We start from the raw sequence: 24,045 nt of genomic DNA, 5'->3' as shown, positions 1-24,045 counted from the left end.
CATAAATTAAATACGTGGATATCACTAATAAGATAAACCATGGCACTGAATAAGAAGAAAAATATTTCAGAGCATTCAACTTGTCCTTTAATGCAATCACTTTGTTAATATATGTGGTAAGAAACAGTATTTGAATAGATAAAAGTAGATGAGCATTTTTTCTTAATATTTTTCGAAAATTATGTTTCTTCTTTATTCTTTTAGTATGAATCTCTCTCACTATATTTATGTGTGTGTGTGTGTGTGTGTGTGTGTGTGTGTGTATAGAGAGAGATACCAGTATCTCTCTATATACACATAAATACATGAAACATCTACCACATGCTGAGTAATGAGGAAACAATAGTGAATTGTTTTTATTACTAAGCTCCTTATAAAAATATTTTTATCATTTTGAGTATAAGAGCTAGGTAACAGTGGCCTTCGAGTGTTTTAAGTTGGAGGGTGGGGGGGATAACCCTAATATAAAATCATCAGGAATTGACTGCGCTTAATTTATTAGATGTTCTTTGTCCGTATTTAATTACACATTATACTCTGTGGTATTCTTAGAGTGATATATACAATGTAAACAAATTTAAATATCACATATATGCAAAAATTACTTAGTAAAAGTAAACTCCCATTAATACCTACTGTGGGATCATTTTAGCTGATCCGTGTATACTTTGTATGCTAATTTTATTTGTTTATCTGTTTTTTTATAGGAAGTCCTGGCTGAGCAAGGTTGGAAGCCCTAGTTCTCGCATTGACCGCACGAACTTTTCTAATGAAAAAACCATCTCTAAGCTTGAATACTCCAATTTTAGTATTAGATACTAATAGAAAAGAAAAATTGTAACACTTACACTGAACAATAGATACTGTAGGTTCTTACGACTATGTATACTAGAATAATAGTAGCAGAGTAGGGTGAAAAGGAACTTTCTGTTCTGAAAGCTAAGCGACTGTATGTGTTACTAAAAATGTCTGACACTGAAATAATTTTACTCAACTATGTTTTCAACAAGCAAAAATATAGTATTCTAAGATTAAAATGTCATAAAATATTTAGTATGAACGTTTAATTTAAACTTGTCTCATGGAATCTTTACTTTCAATGAACATTACAGCATATACATGTTATTTGGCGAGACATAAAGTTAACCATTTAAAAATTATTTTCACATACTGTTGTCTGTGTTGAATTACAAAATCCTCTGAATAATTTGTTACTACAGTTATTTGTTATTAAACTCTTTAAAAAGAACCAGTGATTAGAAGTAAATGTATGTGATGATCAATATAACCATAAAATATTATCAACAAAGAGTTTTTAAAATTCTGGTTAATGTGAACATTATTTGGTTGGAGCTACTTAATGCCTTCTATATTGTTGTGTGCAGTGAACATTCAGGCTGAATGATGGTGGCTAACAAGAACTCACAATTTCAGTATAGTAAGCAGCAAGATTTTCAACCACCACCCACAGTAGATGTCCTATTAACCAGAAAAGAAACTGAGAATCTAAATGAATCATAACAATACTGTCCCCTAAACTTGGCCTATCACGTGGGAAGCTTCACATGTAACTGATAAAGCAACGGAGAATTTAAAGGGGAAGGTTTTTTCTATAGCATAAAATTATAATATTAAAAAAGGAAGACCTTTAATGCAAAACACTGGGGAATTTCAAGTGTTGTAGGCATACACTTGCTCATATTCCATGATTTTCAAACTTTTTATAGCAATGGAATCCTTCCTTAAACCAAAATTTTATATAGAATTGAATACATAAGTTTTTTTAAAAAAGCAAAAACAAAGCACAGCTGGTGAAAATAAAGCGGGGATGGGCGTCCCCAGAGCCTTGCACACTTGGTGTCCCTTTCTCTGCTTGGACAGTTTCAAATACCTTGCTAGTACACTTTGAAAGCTACTATTCTATCTAAGGAACAAATCTCTATTGCTATCCTCGGTGGCCTGGAGAACGAATGCAGGCCTCTTTCTCTTCTACCTACTGCAAGATAAGAAATGAGGAGAGATGAAGGGGGCGGGGGTGAGTTTGTTCATTGGAAAGGTTAACTCCTTGATAATATTGATATCAAACGTATATAAAACAACACGACATTAGGGAATGACTTTCCAAATAAACAAGGGACTAAAGAACTTTCCTATTATTCTAATACCATCATCATGTTAAGTATTACATGTTTCAAATGTCACGCAGGAGAATCTATTGAGATATTCATTTGGATTTTGCTCTCCTTCTGGTCCCCACTCCTGATTCAAGAAAGGTTGGCAAGTCTTTGTGTTCCCTTATTTCAGGGGAAGCTTTGGATGCCAGAGCCCCCTGAAGACAACCTTTCTTCCAAAATTTCATTTTAAAAAGGGCATTATCCTGTGAGTTGAGAAGACAAATGCTGGGCTTTTAGGGGGTAAAAGAGAAGCAGAAGTTGTGAGAGCCAAAGTAGACAAGGAGATTATCCAAGACTTTGGAAAGGAACCAAAGGCTGTGGATTACCCAAGTCATGGAAACCTGCACCTTTCTCGCCAGTGGCACCTCTACCTATAGCTAAACCTGAAAGGGAAGCAGCTGTAGTTCCCAGAGAAGCTAGATCCCAGGCTCAGGGGCTTCCAGCATTAGCAGGATTCCTGTCCCCAAAAATGCTTCAAAGCATCCTACAAACACCAGGCTGGTTACAAGGGACCACGGTGGTTTGAACAGTGATCATAGCAACTGGTATGCGCTGGACACCGAGAGGTATTTCCTTAATGTTTCCTCTGCATATAACCCTTTGTATGCTCCTTCTGAGAGAGGGAACAAAGCACCAGGGATGACTAAGATATCCACCTCCAGACAGGATGAGGTTTGAAGTAGGCTTGCTTTGATTTGGAGAAAATAAAATAGACATTTTTTTTCACCCACAAGTTTGAAAACAAAACCTCTATCTCTCCACACATAGAAAGACTAAGTGATTGAAATAATGTAAGATCTCAGAAGTGACAACAATATGTTACTTCTTCTTATCCTGATATCCTTTGGTAGTTCCCTTCCCAGCTCTCTTCATAAGAAAATCACACTTCACTAGAACAATCTTCTAACTGCACAAAGTGAATCACACTAGTCAAGACTACTTAATGATTAGTACATAACTAAATTCTATTACTGGATGAAAAATGTAGATAATGATTGAAAAATAGGCGTGCAGGAGTGGGTAGAAAGCAAGAGAAATCAAGATAAAGCAATATAAAAATATGGGGACCAGGTAACACATCTCAATGGTAAACTTGTCAAATTTCATATTGAATTTACACTGTGAATTTTTAATTTACATATATTTTAGATAATAAATTTTGATACGTTTATTTGTATCAGAATTAGACATTTTAGAAACCAAGAAAAAATTAAGCAAAAACTGGATACCTACATTTCAGTGACTATCAATGAGAGATCTCAACACTCCATGTGCCTATGCTGTTCCCCTCAAGATGCGACGTATCAGAATTAGGGGAGAAGTGTGATTTCTAAAAATCATATTTTTCACACTTATACAAAAATATCTATTTTTTTGTTTTTGAGACAAGGTCTTGCTCTGTTGCCCAGGCTGGAGTGTGGTGGCACGATACTGGTTCACTGCAGCCTTGACTTCCTGGACTCAAGTGATTCTCCCACCTCTGCCTCCCAAGGAGCTAGGACTATAGGTGCATGCCACCACACTGGCTAATGTTTTGTAGAGACGAGGTCTCACTATGTTGCCCAGGCTGGTCTCAAACTCCTAGACTCAAGCGATCCCCCTGCCTCAGCCTTCCAAAGTGAGCCACTACTGTGCCTGGCCTTTTTTTTTTTTTTTTTTTTGAGACAGTCTCACTCTGTTGCCAAGCTGGAGTGCAGTGGTGCAATCTCGGCTCACTGGAACCTCCAACTCCCGGGTTCAAGCGTTTCTCCTGCCTCAGTCTCCCAAGTAGCTGGGACTATGTGCACCATCACGCCCAGCTAATTTTTGTATTTTTAGTAGAGACAAGGTTTCACCATGTTGGCCAGGATGGTCTCGATCTCTTGACCTCGTGATCCACCCGCCTCGGCCTCCCAAAGTGATGGGATTACAGGCGTGAGCCACTGCGCCTGGCCAACATGCTGATTTTTTAAACTCAAGAAGTTCAACAGAATCTTCTTGGCTGGAGAGAATGTGGAAAAAAAAAAAAAAAAAAAGACTCCTTACTGGTAGGGCACATAGGAACAACAGGGGTGTAGGAGGAACGACAGGGGTGTAGGAGAGAAGTGAGATTTTTATCTGAGGAAGGGTGTGGGCCTCTCAGGTTGAGGAGAAGCAACGCAAGTTTCATCTGGGAGTGGGAATCTTTAAGTTCAGGGAGTACCCTCATGCCTGAAGAATGCAGCATAGCACCTCACGGTACAAAGGCAGAAAACACTGAAGAAGGCACGGACAGGCAGTGGGTGGAGACAGGCAACAGTATCAGTTAGTTTGACTTTGCTGCAAGCTGGTCACCATTTTTTATGACTAAGTATTTTTAACTTTGCCTACTGAAGGAATTTTTCAAAAGCATTTATCAGTAAACTCATAATTAGGGACAACAGAAAAACAGAATTCACTTCTAAAAATTAGCTTGTATTTGAAACTATACAGGCCACAAATGTATTTTATACAGTAACTCTCCTTGGTTTCTGTTGATAAAAAATGTTCTCTATTTGGTTAAAAGGAAACATTTTAATGTCTGGAACTGATTTCAGGAGCTGAAAACAGGCAGCATGGTATAGTAGAGAATGCTCTGCTCTAGGAAGGAGAAGACCTGCATTCTGGCCCAGGCCATCCACTGATTACCTGTGTGTCTCAGTTTCCTCAACTGCCAGGTCAAGAAGTTAGACTAAATTAGGGTTTTGTACAGGATTCCATTGAGCCACAGGACTTCCAGGAGGTAGTACCAAGAGGGCTACAGAAAGGCAGTCAGAAAGATGGGCAATTTGACCTTGGCCCAGGGCCCTGATCCCTGCTCCAATCAGAGCAGCTCCATCCCCATCTCTTCCATACATTAGGATTGTCCATAAGACATCTTTTGAGAAGAATTCTGCCTCAAAGAAATTAAAAAAACCAACCACAAAGACACTGAATTTAGTATCTAGGGTCTTTTCTAAATGTCTGTAAATGCTAAACTCAAATGCAGTTCCTATTCTCTTGATTACTTCTGTCAAGCCCATGTGGTATGTATACTTAACCTTAATCTATTTCTGCTGAAAACATGCATAATTCATGAAAAGTACTATTGGAAAAAAATTCTTCTTCATAATGGCTTCCATAAAGTTCCACGGTGGCTAAGGTAGTTAAAATCTTTTTTTTTTTTTTTTTTTGAGACACAGCCTCACTCTGTCACCCAGGCTGTAGTACACTGACATAGTAAGGGCTCACTGCAGCCTCAACCTCCTGGGCTCAAATAGCCCTCCTGCCTAAGCCTCCTGAGTAGCTGGGACTGCAGGTGCCACCAGTAATCCAGCCTACATTTTTTAAGTTTTTTTGCAGAGACAGTGTCTTGCTATGTTGCCCAGGCTGGTCTCAAACTCCTGGCCTCAAGCAATTCTCCTGTCTTGGCTTCGCAAAGTGCCGGGATTATAGGTGTGAGCTGCCATACCCTGTCATTAATTTTTTTAATTAATTTTCTGTTGTCTTTCATTCCTATTCTTATCTTAGTGTGATTAAAAAAAGTGCAAGAGGAAATACACATATATAATTTGTGGGTTAATTAAAAAGTGTTTTATAAGCGTGTCTTGGAGATCTTACCCTAACATTTAGAATCATACATAAGAACTACTTTTCCTTTTCTTAATGGTTCAAATGGTTTTGAATAAAACTGACATCTGAAAAAATTTTAAATTTTAGAATTAAAAATTCTAGTCACTATGTGATCTCTTTAGCTGGTTTTTCTATAGAAATAGGGTGTTTTTTATTTGCCTTTTAGAGAGCCTGACTTATGCTTTATTCTCTGCTGGAAATATCAGTATACATTTTTGGTTGGATGTTCAAGGTACTTCTTTCATCCTCAAACTACATTTTTCTTTTATTAGTTTTATTTTCCATGTTGGCAAAATGGACTTTGCAAGTAGCAGTGCATACAAGCCTGTAGTACAGCTTTTTCTCTCTCATGCCCATTTTTTACAAAAATTAGAAGACATATAGAGAAAACGGGAAGATGCAGGAGATTTATTGTATTGAAAATTTAGTTTTATTTCAAAACAGTTATAAAGAGCAAGAATCATAGTCATTTCATCATTTGTAAACATCAAGGCAGAATTTCTACCAAATTCAGTGCAGATTAATCTGCATTAAAAATACGCCTGCAACAGTTAACCAGGACATTGACAAAGTGAGCAGACACTGTGTAATATTACATCAACCAGAAAAAAAAATGGAGCAGAAATCATTCTACTCCTCAGGGATGATTTTCTGAGGCCGCAAAAGAAGAATCAACCATTCTCTCACTTCCCACATCCCGACTACCCCTCCTTCTCCACTGAGTGGGCTAACATGACTCGTAAGTCACAGCACATGGGAATGAGAAGGTCACAGGTAGTGGCATAGTGGGTAGTCCCTTTTCTCAAAGCATGGAACTGGAGGCAAAGAAAAGAGCCTCAGTGGCAGAGCATGCTAGAAATTGCACTGAGAGATGCTAACAGCAATAACAGAACTATAAACAAAAGCAAGGGGGTGATTATCACAAAACAAGGATAATGGTTATTCTGGGTTAGGGGAAAGGGGTTGTGTTCCAGGACAGGTACATGAAGGCTTCATCAACTAGCTGGTGGTCTTACGTTTCTCCACTTGAATGGTAGCTCCATAGGTGTTCACTTTATAATTATTTAAACTCTACAAAATATTTTATACATCGTTTCGTATGTGTATTTCATAGTTTTTTTTTTTTTAAATGTTAAGGCTCCTAGAAATCTCATAGCAAAAAAACCCCTAAACACTGGATTACAGTAGATATACCATTCTAAGGTTTTAGACCTGAGGAATACCCTCTATTGGCAAATGTCAGTATATTACCAGTCTCCTCATTAAAAGATGAAGAAATAGGAAACAAAAACCAGCCTTGCAATTCACAAAAAGCACTATACAGCCCAAGGTAAAGGGTGTATTATGTTTTAAAATCAGAGGAAGTACATACCTCTAAAAATTACTACACAAAAAATATTTCAGGAAACATCTGCTGATGTCCATTGTATATGCTGAAATGCATACAATAAAAGTTGATCTCTGTGAAACAAGAGAAGGGAGCCTTTAGGAAGAAAACGTGCAGGTTAAAATAAAAAATAAAGATGAAGGAATATTAGCTGAGATGTAAAGATCATAGTCTGAAGAACAGGCAACACACACATACACACACACTTAAAGAAAAACTGTAGGAAATACTAAAGAGAATAGAATTACAACCCATTCTGGAATTAGCAACTGATAAATTGAATTAGTGTATATAGAGCTGTGGCTGCCAAACCCAGTTGGTTTCAGAATTACCTGGGGAGCATTTTAAATATACTTCTTACCAAACCCCACCCTAGACCTAATGAATAAGGATCCTCCATGATTTTTGTCTCTAAATCTAAATGTTTGGTTTTTTTTAAAAAAGCCCCAAATGACTTTGACGATCAGGCAGGCTTAGAAAACAATGGTGTTGAGAATAAATTTTAAAAGTTCATCAGGAGAGTAGATGGAGGAACAAGAAATAAAAGTGTGAGAGGAAATAATTTGGAAGACAGACTGCATATCTAAAGCACCAATAAATCAGTGATAGAAGTTCCTGGGGAAAAAGTCAGGATAATTGAAACAGAAGGAAAAACCAGCTATGATAGAAGAGAAATTTCCTTGAGTTAAAGTATATGGCAACAAGGCCGGGCACGGTGGCTCATGCCTGAATCCCAACACTTTGGGAGGCTGAGACGCATGGCTCACCTGAGGTCAGGAGTTCAAAACCAGCCTAGCCAATGTGCTGAAACCCCGTCTCTACTACAAATATAAAAATTAGCTGGGCATGGTGGTGGGTGCCTTTAGTCCCAGCTACCCAGGAGGCCAAGTCAGGAGAATGGCTTGAACCTGGGAGGTGGAGGTTGCAGTGAGCTGAGATCGTGCCACTGCACTCCAGTCTGGGCGACAGAACAAGACTTCATCTCAAAAAATCAAAACAAAAGAAAAATAAAGTATATGGCCATAAAGTAAACAGTACAGTATTAAATTATACAGTGTAAACAAAAATGCTGTAGGCATTCCACCTCAAGAGGAACCTAACTTCTGCCCAGGAACTGCTGTTTCTCTAATCCATTCACTCCCTGCCCCTTTAGACTGCCATTTGCTGCTTTCTCCTCACTCCTCAAATCTCCATACCATCTCCGTGACTCGACGTGACCTTACTTTCTACTTCCATCAGAAAGAACTTCCATGAGCACCTAGCATTGCATCTACCCACCTACCTCCATCTGTGCCTCAGTTCTTGCTCTATCATCCTATTACCATAGATGAATTATTTATGATCCTAATTAAGGCAATGCCTGGATCCCATATCCTCAAGGACTCTGCTCCAGCAGTCTCCCCTTCACTCCTCCATCATCAGTTTTTGTTTCTTACTGAATGCCTCTCTCCCCTCAAACATGCTATTATTTCTCAGTGTCTTGGCCCATCTGGCTACGGCCACATATTTCTTCCTTTTACAGATGAAATCCTCAAAAAAGCTGTCTACACTTACTGTGGTCTAACTCCTCCATTCTCCTTGAACCTGTTTCCCATCATGCTTTTGCTCTCCCACACCCCCCAGTCTACCAGCCTCCTCTTCCCTAACAATTTCATTTCACGGCTGCTAACTCCACTGACCAGTTGTCTGTCCTCCTCTTACTTAAACCTATCAGCACTTTTTTCACTTGGCTTCCTGGACATCACACTTTCTTGGGGTTCCGCTTTCCTCAGTATTCGCATCTTTTTAGTCTTTTCTGGTGATTTCTCCTCATCTCTCTAACTTCGTAATGTTGGAAAGCCACAGAGCTCAGGCTCCAGACATGCTCTCTCCTTCACCTATACTCATGCCTTTGGCACTATTATTCACCTCATAACTTTAAATACCACGTGCATGTTGACAACCCTAAACTTTACTTCTACCACTTAAGCTTATTCTCTCATCTCCAGATTCAGATAACCAACAGTCTACTCAACATTTCCAATTTAACATCTAATAGGCATCTCAAATTTCAATGTTCTAAACTATGCCACACTTCCCTACTGAGCTGATGGCCCCTCCCACAGACCTCGCACCTCAGCTAATGGCCCCTCCCACAGACACTCCACCTCAGCTGATGGCCCCTCCCATAGTCTTCCCACCTCAGCTAATGGTCCCTCCCACGAGCCCCCCACCTCAGCTGATGGCCCCTCCCACAATCTTCCCACCTCAGCTGATGGCGCCTCCCACAGACTTCTCCACTTCAGTTTATTGTAAACACTCCAACTTTTGAGATGTTCAAGGCAAAAATTTTGAAAGTATCTTTACCTTTCTCTTGCATTCATGTCCCTGTTGTCTCTATCTTCAAATGTCCAGGATTTGCGTAAAAGTAATCCAGTGGGGTACGGCGAAGAGTTGGGAGAACGGGACAGAACATAGATGGAGTTATAGACGAAACAAGATTGAACATGAGTTGACAACTCATGTTCTAAAGTGGGTACCTGGGGACTCATTAGACTATTCCCTATTCTTTTATGTTAATATTTTTATAATACAAAGTTATGCTGACTCTAACCATTTCTGATTACCTCGAAGGTGGCAGCACTGACCCAATCACCATCATTACTGTCACAGCCTTCTAACTAAACCCCTTGCCTCTGCCTCTGCCATTCTTCCGTCTATTCAACACAGCACACAAGTGATGCTGTTAAAACAGAAACCAGATCATGCCACACCTCGGCTCAAAACCTTCTCATTGCAATCTATTTTATTCTCATTAAAAGCCAAAATCACTACAATGGCCTACCAGGCCGTGCACAATCTCGCCTCCCCTTCTGTCTTTGGCCCCATCTCCTTCTACTCTCTCTCTCTTGCTGACTGTGCTCCAGCCACATGGAACTCCTTGTCCTTCCTTGACCATCCCAAGCAAGCTCTGCTCTTAGGCCTTTCCACTTATTATTTTCTCTCACTTAAATGCTCTTCTCCCAGATATCCACAGATATCACTCCCCCACCTCCTTCTGGTCTTTGGGTGAGTGTCACTTTATCAGCAAGTCCTGCCCTGATCACCCTATTTAAATTGTCAAACATTTACTTCCCAAACTCCCTATCTACTTTTCTCCTTAGTTTCTCCACGGTGCATATCACCATCTGATGAATATGTTTTGCTTCTTTGTCTTTCATTCCAATGTAAGCTACACTGGGGCAGGAATTTTTATAAGAGTGTACCTTGCTACATCTGTAACACTGAGAACAGTGCATGAGCATAGGGAATGATCATTAGTATTTGTTGAATTAAATAAAAGAAATATTCTTCCAAGAGCTTAAGCTGACAGAAGTCAGACTCCATATTCATGCTAAATTAAAAATGGTTAAAGTTCTCCTATAATAATTCCTCACATTATCCAAGCATATGCAATTTACAAGAGACAGATTTAAAAGTGACAAAAATGACTATCGTCCATAATATAGTGACAAACCCTGGACTTAATCTTCTATGGTAAATAACTAGAATGTTGAACAAAATACATGGAACAATTGTTTTCAGACACAGGACAACAGCTAGCACAAGACTGTGGTCCCTGAGAAAAGGGAAACAACATAAAGAGCCCTACAATTGCCCTAGTTTTCTGGTTACAGGCAATTTCCAAACAACAGGAGCAGGAAAGGAGAATTAAAACAGTGCCTCCAAACTGCAGGAGCAAGAAAGGAGAATCCAAACAGTGCCTGGAGATGTTGCTGAAGAGATAGAGAACGGTGTTTAAAGAGACAATGGCAGCTGAAAATTGCAGGTTAGAATGCTAGAAGGAAAGAAGCTACACAGAAAAAAAAAAGCTTCAGAAATCCGCACAGGGGTTCTCTTGAGTCTTTCCTGGGTATTAGCTATGCGTATGTAGACTGAAATTCCACAAAGTTGTGCAAAGAATGCCTGGAGAACTGTACAAAGAAGAAAATCTCACAGCTAACATGGAGCTAAGAGAAGTTCAAGCGAGAAGTAGATAGTGCTCAGTGACCATTCTAGATCCACCCTAGGAAAGATGAAAAATAGCACTTTAAGGGATCAAACTGATTAACCGGTAGCTGCCGGCCAAAACAAAGCACAACATTCTTTACAGAAAGATTTTTTTTTAATCTAGATTCTAAAGAATATTAAAAGTATCTAGCTTTAAATTTCTGAATGAAAAAAACTGAAAGCTGGCAATGTAGAATTCTATATCCATTGAGATATGAAAATGAAGACAAAATTTAAACTTTATCAGATAAACCAAATTTGGAAAAAATTGTCAGCAGAGCTGCACAAGAAATGTTATATGAAGTTCTTTCAATTGAGGGGAAATGACACCAGATGGAAACTCAGATTTACATAAAGAAATAAAGAGTACTAGAAAGGGTACATATGGGAATAAATTAAGAAGACATTTCCTTCTCATTAAAGAAAATTTAAGACAGTAGACTTCTCACAACAAAAATAACAGCCATTTATTGATGGGCTTATAATACATACAAAAAAAAAAAGCAGTATGTATGACAATAATAGTGCAAATGATATGAGGGAGAAATGTAAGTATTCTGTGGTAAGGGTCTTGCACTATACATAAAGTAGTATAATTTGAAGGTAGACTGTAAGTTAAATTTCCACATTGTAAGCATTAGAGCAATGACTTTAAAAAAAGGTACAGCTATGTTCTATATCTGGATTTAGGTGAAGTTTACACAGGTAGGTGTGTAAGTTTGCGTGGACACACATATATATTTGTCAAAATTCATTAACTTATAATCTTAAAATAGGTACATTTTATTGTATGTGAATTCTACCTCAATAATGTTTGATTTTTTTTTTGAAGTGGTCAGGCAGATTTGAAAAAGAACCAAATAAAATTTTTTAAATGTTTCAAAAAACATAAATGCTAAACTTATAAACTTAGACATGATATTAAACAGTAGATTAGATATAGCCAAAGAGAATATTAGTGAGCTGAAAACAAATATATGAAAATTGCCAAAATACTATATAAACACTGAAAAATTGAAAGAAAGTAGAGACACAGAAGATAGAAGGAAAAGTCTTAAAAATGTCTTATCAAATTCTAAGAATAAAAGGGAAGAAAGAGCATAAGTAATCATGGTGATGACAGAAAATTCTGCAAAACTGACCCAAAAAACTAGAATCTACACAGAAAGCACAATATATTCCAAAATAACACTTTTAAAATTCACGAACATACAGTAACCAAAACAGCATGGTACTGGTACCACAACAGAGACATAGATCAATGGAACAGAACAGAGCCCTCAGAAATAATGCCACATATCTACAACTATCTGATCTTTGACAAACCTGACAAAAACAAGAAATGGGGAAAGGATTCCCTATTTAATAAATGGTGCTGGGAAAAGTGGCTAGCCATATGTAGAAAGCTGCAACTGGATCCCTTCCTTACACCTTATACAAAAATTAATTCAAGATGGATTGAAGACTTACACATTAGACCTAAAACCATAGAAGAAAACCTAGGCAATACCATTCAGGACATAGGCATGGGCAAGGACTTCATGTCTAAAACACCAAAAGCAATGGCAACAAAAGCCAAAATTGACAAATGGGATCTAATTAAACTAAAGAGCTTCTGCACAGCAAAAGAAACTACCATCAGAGTGAACAGGCAACCTACACAATGGGAGAAAATTTTTGCAACCTACTCATCTGACAAAGGGCTAATATCCAGAATCTACAATGAACTCAAACAAATTTACAAGAAAAAAACAAACAACCCCATCAAAAAGTAGGAGAAGGATATGAACAGACACTTCTCAAAAGAAGACATTTATGTAGCCAAAAAACACATGAAAAAATGCTCATCATCACTGGCCATCAGAGAAATGCAAATCAAAACCACAATGAGATACCATCTCACACCAATTAGAATGGCCATCATTAAAAAGTCAAGAAACAACAGGTGCTGGAGAGGATGTGGAGAAATAGGAACACTTTTACACTGTTGGTGGGACTGGAAACTAGTTCAACCACTGTGGAAGTCAGTGTGGTGATTCCTCAGGGATCTAGAACTAGAAATATCATTTGACCCAGCCATCCCATTACTGGGTATATACCCAAAGGACTATAAATCATGCTGCTATGAAGACACATGCACACGTATGTTTATTGCGGCACTATTCACAATAGCAAAGACTTGGAACCAACCCAAATGTCCAACAACGATAGACTGCATTAAGAAAATGTGGCACATATACACCATGGAATACTATGCAGCCATAAAAAATGATGAGTTCATGTCCTTTGTAGGGACATGGATGAAACTGGAAAACATCATTCTCAGTAAACTATCGCAAGGACAAAAAACCAAACACCGCATGTTCTCACTCATAGGTGGGAATTGAACAATGAGAATTCATGGACACAGGAAGGGGAGCACCACACTCTGGGGACTGTTGTGGGGTGGGGGGAGGGGGGAGGGACAGCATTAGGAGATATACCTAATGCTAACCCTAATGGGTGCAGCACACCAACATGGCACATGGATACATATGTAACAAACCTGCACATTGTGCACATATACCCTAAAACCTAAAGTATAATAATGAAATAAAAAAATAAAAAAAGAGGAAAATAAAAAAAAATTCATGAACATGTTATAATAAAATTGTAGAGTTTAAATAACAAAGGCAAAATATTTAAAAGCAGCCAGAGAGAAAAGATAGATCACCAAACAGCAACTGGTTTTATAGCTGACTGCTCAACAGCAACAATGGAAGCCAGAAAAAAGTGGAATAATATCTTCAAGGTCTTAATATAGAGTAACTATCAACCAGAACTATCTTTTTAAAATGAGAGAGAAAAAAAGAATGAAGACATTTTTGGCAAACCAAAATCTGGTATTATAAGCCTGTGTATTTTGAGAAAAAGCAGAAAACAGAAGTATGTATATGTGAGTCTTCATGGAAACTATATATAGTTTTACTCTCTGCAGCTTTTTGCATATAGTTTTGTGTGTAAATGTAGTGTTACATATATGCATAAAAATGTATGTTACATAGGATATAGAATATAAGGAATTCCATATATGTACATAGAATTATGTTTCATATGGCTATAGTCTAGGTATAAGTATACCTCTAAATAGCTCTACCAATAGAGCTTTCTGTAATAATGAAAAATGTTTTATATTTGGGCTAATAGCATAGCCACTAGCCACATGTGGCTATTAAGCCCTTGAAATGTGACCGAAATTTTTAGTTGTATTTAATTTTAATTAATTTAAACATAAATAGTTGCATGTGGCTAGTGACTACAATATAAGAAAGCACAGCTATACACTGATGGTGGGAAATGGAAGCAAATCCACTGAAATTGGATGGGGATTGTCTCCAACTGGTAGAATTTTGCTTTATATCTGTATTTATGCATTCCTTTTATAATATGAAAAAAATTATTTAAAATTATGCATTATATTTGTAATTCCTAATTTGAAATAAGTAGTGATTTTACCAGAAAATTTTAGAATTAAACTTTAATAGTGTAGAAACTAAATTGCACTTAATCCTTATAGTGTTTAGCTCTGGATAATTTTACGCCAACAAATAGTCTTGCAATGGACACTTCATTTTTTTTTTAAGTTCTTTTTTTCTTTTTTTGGTAGAGAAGAGGCATGTTGTCCAGGCTAATCTCAAACTCCTGGCTTCAAGCCATCCTCCTGCCTCAGCCTACCAAGGCATGAGCCACCACACCCAGCCAGAAACCTCATTTTCATTTAAGTAAATCAGCTTTGAGTTCTCACATTACAATAAAATCAGTTTCTTTACAACAATATTTCTTTTGCACTGTGATGGCTCTAGATAGGATTATTTGTAAAAAATGCAAGAAAAGATATCCTATCTCAGAGACATCATGGATTTATACTCTGAAAATATAAAAATAAGTTAAAATGTTGAAACTTTCACTCATTCATCTAATTGTAAATCATAATTTTAAAAAAGAAAGATCTTTGGGTTTGTGTTTGCATACAATTTAACAAATGTTTTAATAAAGTAGAAAATAAAATTAGTTTAATGGTTGAGATGAAGAAAAGATCTAATATTAGATTATTAAGAAATTGGGAGGACACACTATAAATTCTTCCAATTTGCCTCTGACCTCCTTACCATCCCTCACCCATACCAATTTGCTTGAATTTAGCAAGAGTAAGAATTATCTTAATAGGTCCCATTAGTGCCTACAATATGCAGTCTGCATAATACATTTGAGACATCAGCATTCTGGTATTTAGGCTGTAGCTTAACTCTGATTTTAAAAAGAATGCCAATGTTCCATTCATTGTTTCACCCATTGTTTGAAAACAGAGTGGGGAAAAAAAATGAGCTATTTTCAAATGTCAGCAAACCCGGGTAACTGTAAATGTTTAGAGCTGTCAATCCACGGCACATCACAGAGGTTTAATTCAGCAGTACGTGTATTAGCAAGTATCACTGCCAGCCGTGAGTTCAGACTACTAATAGAAGTTTAATTTCTACTCTGCACATCCTTTAGTACTACAAGTATCACTACATTTAAAAAATTAACCATATGCAAGGACAAAACTTGGGTATGTTAAAGCTCTCTTCATTCGATTACATTTCAAAATATCACTCTGAGATATTACAAAACAGATCATTTTCATGATAATCATGTTTTTCCAAAGCATAATGTTCATTGTTTTTTAAGTGGAAGACTTAAATGCTAGCTGTCCTTAAGTAGCCCACAATTTGACTGGGACACAAGATAGTCACAAACACACATCTAGAGTAAAACTCTAAGGTAATAAACAAATGATGCCATGGTACTATAACCTGTGTGGTGTTAATCCTAAAATTAAGGGTCAATATTGTGTGTTGCCTTGACATCTGGTGTGATTGGGAGGGCCTCAAATGGTTTTCCTGAAGTTCCCTTGCCCCCAACTCTGTTCCCATGAAAAAGGTTCCCTACCCAAACAACCCTCCCTGCTTATCACTAAATTCGGTTCCTTACCAGCCTGCAGAATTATTTAAAGAAGCCAATCATGCCCTTGGGCAGAAAGTGTGGGTCATCCCATTTTCTTGATACCACACAGCCTGCTTCCCACAGCCTCTGGTTCCTCATTCTGTTTTCAAGTGCAATCCCCAAGTGGCCCTGCATGGCATGGTGTCCTCTTCCCCTTGGCTATTAGTATGTGTGACTAATAAACTACTGCCAATCACATCTGCTCAGTGTCAGGTGTCATGAGTTTAACCATTCCCCTAAAGCAAGGGCAGGAATCTCTCCATCATCAGCAGGGTGAACAGGGGGTGATTAAAACAGGATGTACCTCATAATACTGTAAGAGGTGTAGTTTTAGAAAAAGACCCTTATGATGGCTGTCTGAAAAGGTTTTGTGAAAGAGGTTGGTCTGGATGGAGATTAGTATTAGGATCTTACTTCTGGGATTCTCTGCTGAAGGAGCATATAGACAAGAAATGATGACAAAATAGTCAACAAAACAGTGATTTCATTAGCTAGACAAAGACCCATTGCAATAATAAAAACTTGAGTAAAAACTAGATTACAGAAATTGATTTAGGGTAGAAGGCCAAAGTGAACTCTTTTATTTCTTATACTCTCTGCCTTCAAGTCTATACCCTCTCTCCAAACAGGTGCATGATTATGGATGACTGGTCCATGAGCTCCCCCAAGGTGTAGGTAGGACAGAGAGAGTTGAGATGAGGAGGGCAGCTAAGGCAGGCCCCGCCTGCTTCATCCAATCCCTGGACACAGGAGGTGAGAAAGGGCAAGTTTGTGTACCATCCCTGAGCACAGACTTTAATACAATGAAAGTGGTCCCAACCAAAATCTTCTTCTAACAATCTGATTAGCAAGTTCGTTCTCCAGCGGAATGAAAGTGGGTAAAGAGAGGGATGCCAGAAATGAAGTGACAGTTTTCTTCTCATCCATGAACTAAGGCAAAAATAAGTCCATTCCCCACAAATAGGATAGAATATATTCCAGAAAAGTTAATTAGATCAACAAACAGAGTAAAGCAGAAATGAGCATTGTTTGTGGAAAACCGAAGTACAGTTTGGAGCATGGAATCCAAATTGTGGAGGTGTGAAACCAATGGAACCAGTGTTAAGATATTCATATTTTTTTGAGTGTGTGAAATCCAAAGCTGGAAAAGAGCTAAACAACCACCCAAGAAAAAAATATGAAGTCTCCTCAAAAAGATGAAATCTTTTTTGCCTATCAGCAACGTCTCAGGATACCCTGGGTAAGTCCAGTCTCTGGCACTCATAACTTCCAGTGAACAATTCCAGAAGCAGGGGGATGCCAGTGGGCTGGAGAGGAAGAGAGGGGTCTGTATAAAACTTAACGAGATGCTTTTGCCATTCATTCAGGAAATATCTACTGAGAATCTGCCAGGTACCAGGTACTATGCGTGGGGCTAGGCACAACAGAGAGGAGAAAAGACAACGTCAACTTTTAAAACAGTTATATTCTGATGAAAATACTGATGGATAACAAGTCAATGAGCCCTTGCTATGTGCCAGGCAGTATACTATGGCCCACCTTATTTTTATCCTCACGAAAACTCTGTGAGGAAGGCAGGTGCTATAACTATTATCATTTTATAGATAAGGAAATATCACAAAGATTCAACTTGCTCAAGGTCATGCAGCGAAGAAGCGGCTCCAACTCCAGAGCCCAGCTTGTAACTATTATGCTATATAGTCCTTCAAATACTGAATGAGAAGCAAAGAGAATATTAAAAATAGGAAGTAAAATTCAGGTCTATCTATATTCAGTTCAGAAAAAAAGACTAAGGATCTAAGTTTAAAAATGTTCATACAGAAGGTAAAAATAAAGTTTAAAGGGTAGTAGCCAGAAGAAGTAACATAAGCCTCACGTTACTATATATGAACACAAAGTGATAGAAGATAATAAGCTTGGAATATAACCCCATGAAATACGCCCAAGATAAATTTAAATAACTTAAGTTTCTACTACTTAAGTAACTTCAAGCATTCATTAGGAAAATAACATACTTAGAATCATTATATTTTAAACTAGTGAGTTTTTCTGCTCTCATCCAAATTAAACCACAATCAAGTTAAAGCAGAAGTCTAAAATTAGTTATTTGGTCCTACCTTCTACATTATTTGGGCTCATGTTTAGAGAGACAGATAAGAGTTTGGAATAGCTGATCTCATGGGTGGGCTCCTCAGCCTGATATTCTTACAGAAATGAAATCTGGTTTAAAATAAGGATTAATAGCAGGCTCAGAAAACAAACAGAATCTAAAATACAAACAAAAAAGCAAGGGCAAGCAACAGTTTTGCAGGGAGGCTGTTACCAAAGTGCATGCTGATGGAAACTACAGTTTACACACCGGAAATTGTCTCCTTCTGTGAAACTAATCCCAAGAGGGTGGGGTTAGGACATTAGCGTAGTTGGCTATTGGATTTCATAATGATGATGTCTCCCACTTGTTAAGCAAGTTCTTTCGTATGTAACTGCTTCTTCAAGCTTGCTATATAGGTAGGGTAGATGGTAGCATCCCAGTCTACAGATAAAGACAGAGGCTCAGAGAGGTCAGATTTGCTGACTGTCTCAGGGATGATAAACAAAAAAGCCAGCCCCAAATCTGGATTTCCAACAGGAGAACCTCCTGCCCTTGTTCACTGTGGTGGCTTAGACAACAATGGCTTGCAAGGCTTAGACCTGAGGCAACAATAGCCCCCCAGGCTTCCCTGTAGTCCCCATAAGGTTGACTAGCCATGACCTAGGTGAAGCAAGGTCTGTGATGCTTTCCATATCTATTCTCTACATGGCAAAAAGTTGTAGAAATGCTGCATTTCTTTCTAATGGTTATTTCTTTTATAAATAAAAAAGGTTTTCTAAGATTTCTTTTCCTGAATCTTACAACTCATTATTAAAGTCTTAGAGGTTGGCAGAGAAAGCAAGAAAAAGAGAAGCTCAAATCAGCTGAATAGTTTGCTCCCAGGCTTACTATAAGAGGATAAAAAATATGGCTAAGTTTCCAAACTCTTGCAAAGCTCATAAATGCTGCAGTAATTAACTATAACTTAAAGCACATAATGCCATTATAATTAAATAAGGGGAAAAGTGTAGGTTAGAATAATAGCTTGAAAGAAATGACTTGCAAAATCTTTATTTGCCACACCATTTTGAAAAGAAAGACATAGGTCTAGGAGATACTTGAGGTAAACTAAACTAACACTTATGAGCGTTGTACTTTTCTTTTTAAAAGTTATAATTGACAAATAATAATTGTCCATATTCATGGGGTACATAGTGATGTCTCAATACATATAATATATCGTATGCACTTTTCTACTTAAAACCTCAACTGTGATTTCTTTTTAGGCATATTTTTTTAGGTCAAAACCCTCATTGTCCTTTAAATGGCATCTTACCTCCTAACTTCACTTTTTCTACAGAAGGAAAGAATTTTTAAATTTATCATAAGGTCCACCCATCCATATCAACACCACCACTATTGTTTACCAGTTCAGTGGCATAGTCTCAAAATTGTGGCACCATATACAGTCATAAGTCAGATTCACGGTGATTTGTGATTATGCGCTTATTCTTGGCTTGTTATTGTTTCTGTTTTACAAACCATGCAACCTAAGCTGCTGCATGTGTGTCAGAATGCATCGTGTATGACATTTTACAAGCAGATGGAGCACACTCACTCTTCCTAACAACCCCATCATTGAATGCATATAATATATTCTCCTCCCCTATTACAGCCTTCCTATCTCAAAGCCTTCCACCTACCATCCATGGACTCCTCTAACATGGCTGACTTCACTTTTTCTATTTATTTTTCCCAATTTCATACCATAGTGTTCCTAACCTTTTCTAGTCTACAGTAGAAAGACTCTATTCAGGATTTTATGGGGTTTTGTTTGTTTGTTTTTTGTTTTTTTTTTTTTGAGATGGAGTCTCGCTGTCGCCCAGGCTGGAGTGCAGTGGCGCAATCTCAGCCAACTGCAACCTCCATCTCCCGGGTTCAAGCAATTCTCCTGCCTCAGCCTCCCAAGTGGTTAAGACTACAGGCACCTGCCACCACGCCCGGCTAAGTTTTGTATTTTTAGTAGAGACAGGGTTTCACCATATCGGCCATGCTGGTCTCAAACTCCTGACCTTGTGATCCACCCGCCTCAGCCTCCCAAAGTGCTGGGATTACAGGTGTGAGCCACTGCGCCCAGCAAATTTTTATTGTTATGGTTTACAGCAAGAGGTAGAAAAGCTAGATATAGAGGCAATGAGGTATAAATATAGAGAGAGACTGGTCTAAAAACAAATCTGGCTGTATTGCTTTCTAGCTGCCCTTAAACAAGGGGCAAGGGTGGGGAGAAATAATAATTATTGGGTACCTATTTTGTACGATGGGCATTATGTATATTATCTTACTTAATATAATAACCCTACAAGATAACTTCTTTTATCCCTATTCTGTTAGGGTCTTCTTTTTTATATTTTAAAGATTAACAAGAGAAATATCGAATATCTAAAGCTCAAATAATTTAAGTAACTTGCCTACAGTCACAGAGCTAGGATTTAAACTCAGGTTTAACCCCAAAGTTCAGTAAATATTAGCTATCCTCCCCCAGGAAAAGTACAGAGAATGGCAATTTGTATTAATCAAAGGGATCAAAAATAGATTTTTTAGGCAGAACTTTAAGAACTTAAGTTTTCTTTTAGCTTAAATGGAAGTTCTAATTGCCATTTTAAAAATGAGATTCTCATTCATTCAGAGGCCATGAAAAAACTAATCAATTTAGTAATATTTATTAAATACAAGTTAAATATACATTCAAATTTCATTAGTAGTTTTATAACTTCATCTCATGAAATTACCAGAGTATTCTTCTGCTGTTCAGATTATATCTGTTAGTTAAACAAATTAATGTGTATTTAAAAATATATATTAAGTATTTTATTAAAAATATGTCCTAATTGATCAAGTACCTAATGGTACTTGAATATGCACCGAACATACAACTATTTTCTGTGCATCAGTTTCTTCAGATGATATTTATTTTATCCTTGGTTTTGTGTACAATGTTGCTAAGTTTCTGTGGTAACTCGATCACTTTATATAAAATGGAGATTATTTCATTAACTACCAAGGCAGCTACTATTGCTGGGTGTTACTGTGTCATAGGAATGAGTTGAAGCAATTTTCCAGTGACACAAAATGCTTGGACTACACTTACATGTAACCTGGAATCTCCTCCCTTTTGAAGGTGTTGTCACAGTTAATAGACGTTATGAAACCTAATATCCTGCCTTCTCCTTCTCAAGCCCCACACATGTGCTCATCCAGACATGTACCAAGTTGCTAGACATGAGCAAGGTCTGCATGACCTTCACAGAAACTAAACTATGTAAGAGAAACAGACAGAAAACTGCCCTAATCTCTACTTTACGCAGGCAGAAGAATCTATAAATAAATACATTTGACTGTAGTAAGGAATACTACATGCTGTTCTTAAACTAATGTCTTTTGCTGTCCTTGGAGGGAGAAAAGTTATGGCAAATAGTCTTTAAGAATCTCGTGCTAGGAGCGTCGTTTGCCTGTTTGTATTCCTTTAACTGAGAACACCACAATGGTATTGTCGGTACCTCCTCAGACTGGTAACTGGGAAGTGACAACTCACCTAGGTATTGTTCGAACTCTCCGAAAAGCATACTGGACTCTGTCAGAGGTCATAGCTGTTCTTTTCAAAATGATGGAACGTAACTGTCACTTTTTCCGTTTTTTGTTCAGTTCCTATGATCTACGTCAGCTCATCTTATTTCCAATATTTGGTACCTGCCATCCTCTCCTTCGTGGAACTCCAGACCTCCCTAATGTGAAAGCAGTCCTGGCCCGTGGTTTGTAGAAAACTCCATGCCTTAGAAAGCTATTGGGTACTAGGCCTAGTATCTAGGTGACAAAATAATCTGTAAAACATATCCCATGGCTTGAATTTACCTACATAACAAACATGCATATGTACCCCTGAAGCTAAAATATTTTTTAAGAGAGCTAATGGTAGCTCTCTTTTTTTAAATTTTATTATTATACTTTAGGTTTTAGGGTACATGTGCACAATGTGCAGGTTTGTTACATATGTATCCATGTGCCATGTTGGTGTGCTGCACCCATTAACTCGTCATTTAGCATTAGGTGTATCTCTTAATGCTGTCCCTCCCCCCTCCCCCCATCCCACAACAGTCCCCGGAGTGTGACGTTCCCCTTCCTGTGTCCATGTGTTCTCATTGTTCAATTCTCACCTATGAGTGAGAACATGCGGTGTTTGGTTTTTTGTCCTTGCAATAGTTTACTGAGAATGATGTTTTCCAGTTTCATCCATGTCCCTACAAAGGACATGAACTCATCATTTTTTATGGCTGCATAGTATTCCATGGTGTATATGTGCCACATTTTCTTAATCCAGTCTATCGTTGTTGGACATTTTGGTTGGTTTGAAGTCTTTGCTATTGTGAATAGTGCCGCAATATATCCCATTTAGCACTTTCTCTCATCTTTTTATGTTGAGTGACTATAAAGGAAGCCTTTGTGACTGCTTTTTAGTACACTGATAATGCTCACCTGTTGCTCTCAAATTCCACTCCTACCTCCATCCCCACTGATATGGTTTGCCTGTGTTTCCACCTAAATCTCATCTTGAATTGTAGCTCCCATAATTTCCACATGTTGTGGGAGGGACCCGGTGGGAGGTAATTGAATCATGGGGGTGGGTCTTTCCCCTGCTGTTTTCATGATAGTGAATAAGTCCCACAAGATCTGATGGTTTTATAAAAGTCAGTTCCCCTATACAAGCTCTCCTTGCCTGCCGCCATGTAAGACATGACTTTGCTTCTCCTTCACCCTCCATCATGACTATGAGGCTTCCCCAGCCCTGTGGAACTGTGAGTCCATTAAAGCTCTTTTTCTTTATAAATTTTTTAAAAATCAGATTCTCTAAGTATATTAAACAGATACTATTTCCACAAAAAAAACTTATAAATTATAAGTAGTATATATTTTGTGGGATATAAAGGATTTTCTGTGTCTGTCTTATTCACAGGACCTATTATTTGGAAGATAATTTTTTTTTGAGACGGAGTCTCACTATGTCACCCTGGCTGGAGTGCAGTGGTGTAATCTCAGCTCACTGCAACCTCCACCTCCCAGGTTCAAGCTATTCTCCTGCCTCAGCCTCTCAAGTAGCTGGGATTACAGGCACCCAGAACTATGCCCAGCTAATTTTTTGCATTTTTAGTAGAGATGGGGTTTCATCATGTTGGCCAGGCTGGTCTTGAACACCTGACCTCATGATTCACCCACCTCAGCCTCCCAAAGTGCTGGGATTACAGATGTGAGCCACCACACCTGGCCCATTTGTAAGATAATTTTCTAGGTGCTAGGAATTTCAAAGAATAAACTAAAATTTCATGTTCCAATGAGAATAGCCCACAATACAGAAGGTACTCAAACACAGAAGGTATATAATGGCTTGGCTATATGTTAGCTAATCAGATATAGTGATGACCTACAAGGAAGATGATCACATCTCTGGACTTCTTCAAATAGAACGAGGAAAATCGCTTTTAAGAGAAGCTAGGAGACATAGAAAACCTTCAAAACTAAAGAGCTTAGGCTAATGATACGGTTTGGCTCTGTGTCCTCACCAAAATCACATCTTGAATTGAAATCTCTATGTGTCGGGGGAGGGTCCTGGTGGAAGGTGACTGGATCATGGGGGCGGTTTCCCAAATGATATTCTCATGATATTGAGTGAGTTCTCATGAGATCCGATGGTTTTAAAGTGT

The 24,045-nt window shown here is 38.0% G+C and overlaps 1 protein-coding gene across 1 annotated transcript in view; it reads left to right on the top strand.

Moving 5' to 3' along the window:
- The window catches only part of ACYP2 (acylphosphatase 2), a 192,632-nt gene extending 191,383 nt beyond the window's left edge, over window positions 1-1,249 (top strand). Inside the window, exon 4 of the mRNA XM_032179003.2 lies at window positions 708-1,249. Coding sequence (XP_032034894.1) covers window positions 708-822 — 115 coding nt within the window. The 3' untranslated portion in view covers window positions 823-1,249. The remainder of the gene's footprint in view (window positions 1-707) is intronic.
- The last annotated feature ends 22,796 nt before the right edge of the window (window positions 1,250-24,045 follow it).

The sequence above is a fragment of the Hylobates moloch genome, unplaced genomic scaffold, assembly GCF_009828535.3.
Source record: "Hylobates moloch isolate HMO894 unplaced genomic scaffold, HMol_V3 SCAFFOLD_15, whole genome shotgun sequence".
In the NCBI taxonomy this organism is placed as follows: Eukaryota; Metazoa; Chordata; class Mammalia; order Primates; family Hylobatidae; genus Hylobates; species Hylobates moloch.
Note: the sequence above shows the minus strand (reverse complement) of the source record. Positions and strands in the feature narration are given on the sequence as shown.